The following is a 12,072-nucleotide window of genomic DNA, read 5'->3' on the forward strand; positions in this document are numbered from 1 at the left end:
CTCTAGAGCTGAAGAAGCACACTCATCTAGTAGTTCCTTAAAATCTTGATGGCAGTGGGCTGAAGCGGGCTTTGTGGTGGCGATCCCTTAGTGTTCTTGCAGAGGGCTTGAGTTCTCGGTACAGGTCAGTTAGCTCACAGGTGCATGTAACTCCAGCTCCAGGAGGAATCCCAAACCTGGCTGTCAGCCTCTGCAGGCATCTGCACTCAAAGGCACATACACATAATTTAAAAAAATGATAAAAATAAATCGAAAAATTCCTAAGGGCATTCAAATGTACCTCTCTGAGCTTGTTCTGATCTGAGGCCTGACATGTTACTAAAATGTCCAGGATCTAAAATTCTTTTAAAGGCTGGGAGCACCACGCCCTTTAGAAACATGTTGGAGCACCACTTTAGTCCAACGTAGAGTCTTATTCCTGCACGTAGTGTCAGTCTCCCGGGTTCCCTCAGCTTTTCCCACCTTAAGACATAACCAGACTCCTGTTACCTTAACTGCCAGCAACTTGAGTTAGGCACTATGCACATCATAGGTTGGAATGGGAAAGGGTAAGAATGTTTGCTTCCTTCGAGTGTATTCAGGACTGAAATACAGAGGAAAAAAAAAACATCAGCTACCAGACAGTTGAAAGCAGTGTTTTAATCTGAGCTGTTTAGTGACTCTTATGTGGACCCAAAATAACCCCACCTATAACTGTGCAATCTGGAAATAGGAGGAAGAGCTTAGGAAGATGCAAGAAGTGTGTGAGCAAAATCAGCAGCTTCTCCAAGAGAACAGTGCTATCAAGCAGGTAAGACGACTTCCCACCCACTGGATAAGCCTCTGGAGACGGGCACTGGAAGCAGCCCTCAGTTTTGATAACTATATTTGTGCCAGTTTTGTGTGATCCAGCCATGTACGTTTCAAAGTGTTAAAAACACAAGTTTTTGCCAGGCATGTTGGTACATACCTGTAATCCCAGGCAGGGACAGGCTGATCTTAATGAGTTTGAAGCCAGTTTGGTCTACATAGTAAACTCTCAGCCATCCAAGGATACATAGTAAGACTGTGTCTCATAAAACTCACAAAGAAAAATAAAAAATAAAATAAAGTATAGCCTCCTGACTCTAGTAGTGATCTGAGAAAGTGAGAGTTCTTCGACAGAAAGTGAGACATCTTCGACAGCTCACATGGGCTTCACGTGTATAGCAATACAAGAAAGCTAGCTCAGGTCTGAAATCTTTGGCTTAGCCATGAATACTCCCCAAATCTGCCCTAACGTTATATACTTTGTCTCTCCTATTCAAACAGAAACTGACCCTCCTCCAAGTAGCCAGCAATCAGAAACCCCATCTCACAAGAAATATCCACCAGTCTCCAGACTCTTCCTTTGAATATATTCCACCTAAGGTAACAATGTTCAGGCCTGAGTGACTGTATTAAACCTGCCGTTTGTCAGAAGCTATAAGAGGAAGGAGTCCCAAGTAAAACTAGAGTACAATTCTAAGGAAAACAGGCGTCCAGCTTCCTCAGAAGGCTCTTGGGGTCAATCGTGCACAGTTATTCTGTAGCCCAGCTGAGAAAGAGCGGAAGAGCTATGTTCGGCTGTCCATCCAGAGATGCTTATCTTATTAAACCAGGACTCCTCTCTTCCTCCCTCAGACTGAGTAGCCTCCAGTTTCTAGTTCATCAAAGTCTATGCAAGGCTAAAGCAGAATTTTTTGTGATTAGCAAAACCAAGTGGAATATATTTAAGAAGTCTGAAATCTCTGTAAATAACTGCCAGCAAGTTACTGAGAAGATGGCGTATCATATGTATTTTAAAACTATTAACTACCTCCTTTTTTTTGTAGCTCAAACCTTGCAGCATTAAGGAAAAATGCCTAGAGCAAAGCTTCACCATTGAGAAGCTGCAGTATTATTCAGAGCCTTCTGTGACTGAGCAGGACAGTGAGCACAATGAGGACAGTGACGACCATGCTGATGAGGAGTGGATCCCAACAAAACTAGTCAAGGTGTCCAAGAAGAGCATCCAAGGGGTATGAACCAACGCTCTAACACCCCTTCCTTGTTAGGCTAATTCTCACTGGGACAGCTTCTGAGCCTCTAATTGGTCCCTGCCCTGCATCCTAACTCCTTGGAGTTCCTTCAGAGGCATTGACTCCACTGACAGAGACTTGTTGGACTAGTTCTGTATGGACTACATATGAGGCCAGCAGGTACCTGAGCATTCAAATTGGCTGGCTCTCTTTGATTTTTTTTCAGGATCATTTCACTGAAGCTGATCCCCAAGTGATCATCCCAGCCCATATTGTATAGCCTTTTTATAGCTGAACCAACTATTATCACATATCACCTTTTAATAATCATTTCAAAATCTGCAGAGGTATTTATTATTTGCCTCTTACAGATAGACTTCAGACCCACAGAGGGAAGTAAATTTGTCCAAGGTCACCACAACAAATTATCATCAGTGTTTTTCTTTTTCTCACAATTCTAAGGAACAAAGGTGGTTGTTTTGTTTGATTTGATTTGATTTGATTTAGAGATGGTGCCTCATAAAATCCCAGGCTAGGTTTGAAATCACTTGAAGCCTAGGACGATGTGAACTACTAGTTTTCCTACCTGCACCTCCTAAGTGCTGATATTACAAGTGGGTTTGCAATGCCATGCCCAGCTCAAAAACATTCTGACTTCAAGGTGCACTTTATTAACTTTCACAATCCTATTCCTCCACACTTGCTAAATACAACTGTTTTATACTAGAACATTAATTTCTTTTTTTAATTATTAGATATTTTCTTTATTTCAAATGCTACCCCAATGTCCCCTATACACTCCCCCCCCCCTGCTTGTGGACGTTGTACATCGTGGTGCGCACTAGGCTCCGCACCACGATGTACAACGTCCACAAGCAGTAGTTAGGATCACTCCAAGGTATTTTATATTATTTGTGACTATTGTGAAGGGTGTTGTTTCCCTAATTTCTTTCTTCTCAGCCCCGTTTATCCTTCATGTAGAGGAAGGCTATGGTTCATCACCACTTGTCCACCTGTGCCCTGTAACCACATTCTTAGAGAATGGCTTCTAACTTAACTTTCCAGCTTTCTCAAAGCACTCTTGATTGGACCAGAGTTCTAAAACCAAATGCTGAATTGAAGTAAGCCACATGGAGAACGTGTTAGTGTGGAATTCCAACAGAGGACTAGAAAGAAACATATCTAGAACTTGAGCCATCATCATTCATTCATTCATCTCAGGAAGAATTGGCTTTTTAGGAAGAAAAAGTTTGGTTTTTAGGGCCAAACAGAAGAGGTACAGATTGAGAAGATGACAGTGAGGAAGGTGACTGCTGCTGTGGGCCACGGTAGAAATGTCATGATAAATGTTATATTGCAGAGACTCAAACCACACACTTGGGACACTCATACAAAATGAAGCAGGGCATGGATGTCTTTTGTTTGTTTGTTTGTTTTGTTTTTTTGGTTTTTTGGTTTTTCGAGACAGGGTTTCTCTGTATAGCCCTGGAACTCACTCTGTAGACCAGGCTCGTCTCGAACTCAGAAATCTGCCTGCCTCTGCCTCCCGAGTGCTGGGATTAAAGGCGTGTGCCACCACGCCCGGCTGTCTTTTTTGTATCTTTGGGTTTTATTGATGTGTGAGCATTTGGCCTGGTGTATGTGTGCCACATGCATACCTGCTGCCTGCAGAGATCAAAAGACAGCGTCAGATCCCCTAGAACTGGAGTTAGAGATGGTTGTGAGCTGGGGTGCTGGGGGTCAAATCTAGGTCCTCTGCAAAGGTAACAAGTTCTCTGAATGGCAAAGCCATCTCCCAAGGCCCCTTTTTGTTTATTTCCTCAGCAAACATTTATACTATTAGACTTGCAGTAGCAGTGTGAGCTGACTGTAGATTAAATGGCCATCTAAGTTAAGGAGGCAGAGTTCAGAAGCATACATATGATCAGAAGGACCTAACTCCTTTGGAAAGGAGTTTGCAGGTGTGAAGCTTAATAGATAAACACTGTTGCTCCAACTTAAAAGGAAAATACTGAAGCATAGCAAATATTGTAATGAAGTACTACCTAATATGAATGATATGCAATTTCTAAAACACTGTGAAATGATGCTTTTTAGCTTGATAAGTGAGTATGCCTGAACTTTAAAGAGGTTAAGTTGACTCTATTCCTCCTATTTAATAACCTCACAATATGCAAATGCTTTGTCCACTCTTGATCAGATTGCTGGGAAGACACATTAGTTATATATACATGAAGACCATCTTTATTGTTGTTTAACCATCTTTTGCTAACTAAAAAGGATACTATAGCAGGCACCAAAAGGATGGCTTTCTCACTAAGGAGACCCTAAATGATAGGTCATATGCTATGGTAGACAGAGTAACAACTCAGAAGCTAAATAGACATGGGTTTTATCTAGTCTGGAATTTATCAATAGCACTTGCTCTGCCTGAGCCTGCATTCCCTTATGTGTACAATGAAGAGATGAAAGCAGAATAGATTACTTCCAGTACTAATGTCTTGTGTATCCAAGAACTAGTCAAAATTTTAACAATAGTACCTTTATATGATGTTATATTGTGTGTGTATGTATGTATATATATCACTTGTGATGTGTGTTTGTGTATCAGTTGTGAGGAATAAGATAATGATGTTTTTATTAAGGCAGTAGAATCGTCATTAAATATTTCTCATTTATCACCTGGGGATGGGTGATAAATCTTTATTACTTTTGCTGTATTCTGAGACAAGAACTTACAGTACTAGTTTGACCTTGAACTCCCTATGTGGCTCAGCCTGGCCTCCTGCCTGGGCCTCCCTGTGCAGGTGTGTGCTGCCATGTGCCCAAAGGAAATGGATCCTCTTGTCTCGATTGCTGATAAAGAGAAGAGCTAAACTTGAAAGTGACTTTTCCATGGTCGTGCCAAGTGTTAAATTTAGAAGTAAACAAGTCCTACCCTGGTATTCTCTGAACTTAAAATTTGACCACATTTGAATTAGAATTACAGACTGTAAAATGTTATCCTCAACCCTAGTTTTTCTCAAGGGAAATCTTTAAAACAGAACCTGGGACTCTCTACCTCTAGGTGTTCTGACTAGAATTGATCTGAGGTTGAATTTGGCGTTTTAGAACACTTCCTCAAGATGTCATTTCATTTATTTTCTTTCCTTTCTTTGTTTTATGTTATGTGTTGTGTATCTCTGTGGATGGATGAATGCCATGTGTGTACAGGTGCTTGAACACAGATCATTGGATCCCTTGGAGCTGGAGTTACAGTTGGTTATGAGCCACCTGATGTGGATGCTGGGAACTGAACTCAGATCCTTGGAAAACCCAGCAAGCACTCTTAACCACTGAGCCAATGCTCCAGCCCTTGCAGAGATTTCTCTAGCCCCTGCTGAGAACCAGCAAGTCTTTCCATCTGCGCTGTTCCTTGAGATATGCTGGTGGGTTGCCAGCAGTTTTGGTAGAGTTCTAATCTGCTTCCTTGAATGAGGGAGAATAAGATGAAATTATAGCTTACGTGTGTGACATTCATGTGACCTAAATGCCAATCTGTCAAGTGTGTCGTGAGCATTCAACTATACCATTACCACTACCAACTACCCTGTGCTCCTTTGAAGATTAGCAACAGCAGAAGTCCATGGCAGCTGGAGTTTAGAAAATGCTTTCAGATAGATGAAGTATACGAATCTATAAATCATCTCGCTGGGTCTTGGCTATGGAAAAGTCCAAGCACTCATGACAGTCCTTGAGATATCATTTGTGATATTTATCCCAGGAGATGAAATAGAGAAGTGCTGGCAGGGTGAAAGTGCGCATGTCTGAAGCCTTTACATGAGTCACAAGTGGACAAAGGACCCAGGCTACAGTAGAACTCTTCCCTTTCTCCTGCCTTACTCAAAGTAGCTAGAGGGATTTTTAAATGTATTATGATGTATCTTGTTGATAAAGGAGAGTAAGATGGGCATTCTTATTTAATACTATTAGACATGTAAATTGGTACACCTACTCTGGAGAGCAACCTGAAAATATTGTCAGAAACTTTAAAAATATTCCCATCATGCTCATTTCAGGAACACATATATTAAAACTTTCTATATTCTTTGATCCGGTAATTATACATATAGTAAAGAAATAGCCATCAATACAGAACTTGCTGTATTCATTCAGTGAAAGTAGCTATGTGCCAGGAATGAGCACTATTTCTGAGAATACAACGATTAACTTTGTCATTGTGAACATATTCTTGTAGGAAAAGACATATGTCTTAGTCTATTCCATTCCTGGACAAAACATCATGACCAAGAAGCAAGCTGGGGAGGAAAGGGTTTATTCAGCTTACACTTCCACATTGCTGTTCATCACCAAGGAAGTCAGGACTAGAACTCAAGCAGGTCAGGAAGCAGGAACTGATGCAGAGGCCATGGAGGGATGTTACTTACTGGCTTGCTTCCCCTGCCTTACTCAGCTGCTTTCTTATAGAACCCAAGACTACCAGCCCAGGGATGGTACCACCCACAAGGGGCCTTTCCCCCTTGATCACTAATTGAGAAAATGCCTTACAGCTGGATCACATGGAGGCATTTCCCCAACTGAAGCTCTTTTCTCTGTGATAACTCCAGCCTGTGTCAAGTTGACACACAAAACCAGCCAGTACAATATAGTAAGCAGAAAAACAAAATAGTTCTGGACAGCGATACAGAAGAGAAGAAAAAATGTCATGGTGACTTCATAGGGATGATGGGGAGGGCAAAGGCTCTTTGTGAATCAAAGAGATGGTTAAGATAAGATCGAAACAACATGAGGATCCAGGCGCCTGGAATCCTGGCACTGTAGAGGCCAATGCAGAAGAATCGCACATTCAAGGCCAGCCTGGACTATGTGATACAGGCCAGAGTCACAAAGTGAGGGGCAAGGGGGGAAGGAGAAGAGGCAATGAAACGTCCTCAGGGAAAGAATGGGCTTTGTGTCTCAGAGTACCTGAGAAGGCCATTGTCACTGTCCCATGTTGAGGAGTGAGAAAGGTAAAAGTTAGGTGGAGTTGAGTCAGCTGTAGAGGGTCTTGTCTGTACATAGAGTTTAGATTCTATTTGTGTACAAGGATATTCACTGCAACATGAGTTATAATAGCAAATGTTTCCTTACAAAACTATCTTAATATCTAACATTACGGGACTACTTAAGTAAATTGATGATGGAATACCATATACAGCTATTGAAATCATGGTTTGGGCTTTCAAATTTTATACTGCTATATGTTAAAATCCTAATCAGAAAAAAAAGATGTTATTATGGTTTCCTTTATAGAAACAGAACAAACATTCTCGTGTGAAAAGCAGCTAAGATCTTGAATTTTATTATAAACTTAGGATGAGTCCACAGAGATATAAAGAGAAAAAAATGCTGACAGTTGTGATTTCAGGCCTTGGGGCTTGGGTTTGGGGGTTTGGTCTTGTTTGTTTGTTTGCTTGCTTGCTTGCTTGGGTTTGGGGGGTTTTTTTGGTTTTGATTTTTCAAGACAGAGTTTCTCTGTGTAGCCTTGGCTGTCCTGGAACTCACTCTGTAGACCATGTTGACCTCAAACTCAGAAATCCGCCTGCCTCTGCCTCCCAGGTGCTGGGATTAAAGGTGTGTGCCACCACTGACCTGCAGGTCTTGTTTAATCACCGGACTGTTGGATTCATCTTTGTTGGGGATTTGAAGGGGTTGTTTGGGTTTTCTGAAAGTATCTCACTGTGTAGCCCTGGCTGCCCTGGAATTGGCTGCCTCTGCCTCCCCGAGTGCTGGGATTAAAGGTTTGGGCTGCCATGACCTGCTATATGGAGAACTTTAAAGCTAGATCTCCCCACATATTGTCCTTATGCAACTGATTTAGAGGGACTTAAATGCCAGACATGATTTTATCCCTATTGTATTTTTTTTCTTTCTCCTTTGAGTCTATAATTGCAGCCCTGTCAAAATATTTTTGGATTGTAATTTTTGTTATCTTAACTATTCATCTTTCCAGCTTTCTGCTATTGTTAGAGCCTGATAAACATGGCTACATTGTAAACTGGCTGTAAGAGTGTGTGTGTGTGTGTGTGTATGTGTGTGTGTGTGTGTGAGAGAGAGAGAGAGAGAGAGAGAGAGAGAGAAAGAGAGAAAGAGAGAGAGAATATGCTGTGAAAACTGCAGTTTCAAATATAAAGGATTTTATTTCTTCTATTTAGTGATACATTGAAGATGAGTTAGTGCTCAGTGTTAGCCCTAGCTAACACTGGACAAGATGTAGAAATGCGCATTGAAACAAAATATAATGAGTTAAGCAAAACTCTGACTCAGTAGTCCTAAAATAAACCTAACTGTACTACCATGCTGCCTACAGGGCTTTGCCCTTGAAGTGGTGACTAGTGTTTACCTGATACGCATGAGGGTGTTAGGACAGCCCCCTATCTTCCTTCAGCTATACTTCCCAAAAATAGAGCATTGACTTGTTTGTAAAACCTGCACGTAATTAGCCTGTGGAACTTTCTGGTGATTAGGGTTAAATGAAGGGAGGGAATAAAGAGGACGAATTTGATCAAGATGATGGTACTTTTCTTTCTTTCTAAAAAAAACTTGCATGTGGAGGAATGGTACTTTAAAACGTCCATCTAATCCTTTCAGTAATGTTTCCTCCACAAACCTGTTTTGCAGTGTTCCTGCAAAGGCTGGTGTGGGAACAAGCAATGTGGATGCCGAAAGCAAAAGTCAGACTGTAATGTGACCTGCAGCTGTGACCCCACAAAATGTCGCAACCGCCATCAGAACCAGGTAGGAACGGTATTACTGCTCCTTACTGTCCCTTTGAACCTCTCTGGAGTGTCTATCCTGCTTTTTCCACCCTGAAACCTGGAATCTCCTACACAGCAATCCCCACCTTTCTTCTCTGCACCCAGAAAGAGGCTCAGTCCTCAGGTATGCACTCCCCACCCTCACTGCCAACCTTGCTTAGAAGCTTCGGTATGATTTTTGAAACAGGAATAAGGAACAGGAAAGCAAGAACTTACAGGTAGCTAGGGACACAGGATCAAACTAGTCCAGAGGCTCAGCTGGAAGCATGAAAGCCACGTGATGAGGTGACAGCTTCCAGACAGGAAGTCAATCCTTCTGGGCTCTTGAGACCCTAAGGGAACCAGGCATTCCATGGCTCTAGGAAATGACCCACAGAAATCTCATCTACTGGTCACTGCTGTGGGCCAAGTTAACTGCAGCTTTCTTTATATCACTCCTAGGAAGAGCAAAGTCTGAGAAATAAAAATGTGCTTGCTGCTTCTTTTTTTCCTACTCACTACAGCTCTTTATCACTGAACTTTCCTTAGATCTGCCTGTGGCCATGGCAAGAAGTTTTTGCTACAGCTCCCACCAAGTACAGTATAACAGGCATCCAGCATGCACTTCCTAAACATTTACACAGGGACAGTTTGGCTTGGGCCTTTCATTTCAAAGACTTCTAAGGAAGCACCAGAGGACTAACTTGGCAAGCTCTGTGTCGGTCAGGCTAAATGTCAGGCGCATCGCTGGGCCTGGGAGGGCTCCCTGTTTTCATGGTTTTTTCATTTAGGGTTCTAGAACCCTGAAGCTGCTGCATGAAAGAATCTCTGCCAGTTCCTTCAAAGCCACGTGCTCTTCACTTATTTTTCCCTCCCTCGGGATTTCAGTTAAAGAAAATCACTGACATGGGCCAAAGCTTCCATTTTACAAAAGAGAAAAAGTAAAATCCAGAGGCAAACTGACTCAACTTGCCTGATACACAGCTGGTCCTGGTAATTTAAGATGAAACCTCTGGCTTACAAACAGCTACAGTTTTAATCCCAGCTCTACCAGAGTCACCTTGTGACCCAAGTGACTTCTGTCCTTTGGATTTTGTTTTGTTGTCAGAAAGGATTACTAATGCAGGTAGCCTCCCACCGGGGTGCTATTGTAGGTAATAGAACTTTAATCAAAGAAATAATCAAGGCTTGGCCTAATTTTGTTTTATTTTATGTTTTGAGAGTAGGTCTTGCTTGTTAAATACCCTAGGTTGGACTCAAACTTGTCATCCCTCTGCCACAGCCTCCCAAGTTCTAGGATTGCAGATATATGCTACCACACCCAACTTGACCCAAGTTTCCTTCATAGTATATCTCACTGCAGACTTACACAGGTCCTTGGAGTCTGCCTCTTAAGCATGACTCCATACCTTTGGGGACAGAGCATGGGAAGCCCTATGGTTTCTCCAAACAGTAGCTCCCTTAGGTTTGGTTTGAGTAATTGACTGATCGGGTCCTCAGAGCTGGGAGCTACCCGCCTAAAGAGGACCAGGCTGTTTTGTAACTCGGGTGGCTAAATTATAATAAGCCTATCTGCTTGATTTCAGGACAATTCAGATACTATTGTGCTAAACCAAGATTCTGAAAACTCCTTCAAACTGGAAGATCCCACAGAGGTGACCTCAGGCTTAAGCTTCTTCCACCCTGTCTGCGCAACTCCCAGTAGCAAGGTGAGTGGCTAAATGCAAGACTTGCAAAAACTATATGCGCATCCTCTTCTGCATTAGCTCTGATAGGAGGTTGTGGGAGATGGTTGTGGGGAAAGATATTGCTGTGCACTGCCTGGAGTGTTTTATGAAAAAGAGCAGTTGTAGGGGAGAGCCTTTGTAGTGGCTCAGCTGGGCCCCATGTGTTCATTTCTGTCTCTGTCTTTTTTAGATCCTAAAAGAAATGTGTGATGCCGATCAGGTGCAGCTGAAGCAGCCTGTGTTTGTCTCTTCTTCTGACCACCCAGAACTGAAACCTTTAGCATCAGAATCACAAGAAAATAAGGTCTTGGGAAAGAAGAAGAAGCGAGCTCTGGCCAGCAATACGAGCTTCTTCTCTGGCTGCTCTCCTATCCAAGAAGAGTCCCACTTAGGTTAGGGCTGGTGTCTTCCTCTGTCCGCCCTGGACACCATCCGAGGGTGCAGCACAGACGGGAAGAGCACTAATGACTTCTGTAGTTTTAGGTCTTGCTATTGAGAAAATGAGAAAAGTGTCCCTGAAAGGAAGAGGACCTTGGCTGAGTGTTGGCCTTTACTATCTAAGCCTTCTACCGGAGTGAGAACCAACTGACCTGCCTGATGAGTCCCCAATACAATCTAGCTCACTCTTTGTGAGCAGTCGAATTGTCTCTTCATGGAACTGAGGCGGACATGTTCTTCTCTCATGATCACGTCAGCTTCATGGCAGAGTCTTGAGTAAGATGGAGTCCTGGCTCGACTCCCTTACCACACCTCAGGAATTGGGCAGGGAGCTTTCCTGCTCTGTTCCAATGCCAGACTTGACAAACCCTTCAACTGTCTGTCACACGTGTTACTGAAGTGAATGTACCATTTTTAAAATGTTAAGAAAATAAATAAATAAACCTTAGCTCATCTACTAGTTGAAGGAGATCCTTCTATGCTAGAGGAAGAAATAATTCCAACATATTTTCTTCATCCCCTGGGAAGTCTTAAAGAGATCCATTCCAATTTCCCCACACACACATACTTCCTTTTTCTGGGAAGGCTGCCTAGGTTTTTGTTTGGCGGTTTGTTTTGTTTACAGGGATAGGGATTGAGCAAAGGGGCTCAGACATGCCAGGCAAACATTCTATTGCTGAGCTACACCTCACCCAGCTCCATGCCCTTTCTTAGGGTGTTGCACCTCTGCTGTTCTAGGGGGAAGAAGGACACTGACAAAGCTAGTTTCTACATTTACTGAGCATCCCCATCCTTACATGCCTGCCAGAACTGTATTTGCTTCTCGGTAACAACAACAAAATGCTTGGGCTAGAGACACGGCTCAGGGGTTAAGAGCTAATGGGTACTCTTCCAGGGGTCCTGAGTTCAATTCCCAGCAACCACATGGTAGATCACAACCATCTGTAATGAGATCTGGTGCCCACTTCTGGCTTATAGGCATTTATGTAGTTAGAACACTGTATACATAGTAAACCAATCTTTTTAAAATATGTTCAAGGTTGACCTGGGCGTGGTAGCACACGCCTTTAATCCCAGCACTTGGGAGGCAGAGGCAGGCGGATTTCTGAGTTC

The 12,072-nt window shown here is 42.7% G+C and overlaps 1 protein-coding gene across 1 annotated transcript in view; it reads left to right on the forward strand.

The window, feature by feature from the left end:
- Kif4a (kinesin family member 4A) overlaps nucleotides 1–11,145 on the forward strand; it is a 101,857-nt gene extending 90,712 nt beyond the window's left edge. The window contains exons 25-30 of the mRNA XM_021188789.2: nucleotides 713–790; nucleotides 1,291–1,389; nucleotides 1,833–2,018; nucleotides 8,679–8,795; nucleotides 10,381–10,503; nucleotides 10,712–11,145. Of these exons, the coding sequence (XP_021044448.1) occupies nucleotides 713–790; nucleotides 1,291–1,389; nucleotides 1,833–2,018; nucleotides 8,679–8,795; nucleotides 10,381–10,503; nucleotides 10,712–10,918 (810 nt within the window). The 3' untranslated portion in view covers nucleotides 10,919–11,145. The remainder of the gene's footprint in view (nucleotides 1–712; nucleotides 791–1,290; nucleotides 1,390–1,832; nucleotides 2,019–8,678; nucleotides 8,796–10,380; nucleotides 10,504–10,711) is intronic.
- The last annotated feature ends 927 nt before the right edge of the window (nucleotides 11,146–12,072 follow it).

The sequence above is a fragment of the Mus pahari genome, chromosome X, assembly GCF_900095145.1.
Source record: "Mus pahari chromosome X, PAHARI_EIJ_v1.1, whole genome shotgun sequence".
Taxonomy (NCBI): Eukaryota; Metazoa; Chordata; class Mammalia; order Rodentia; family Muridae; genus Mus; species Mus pahari.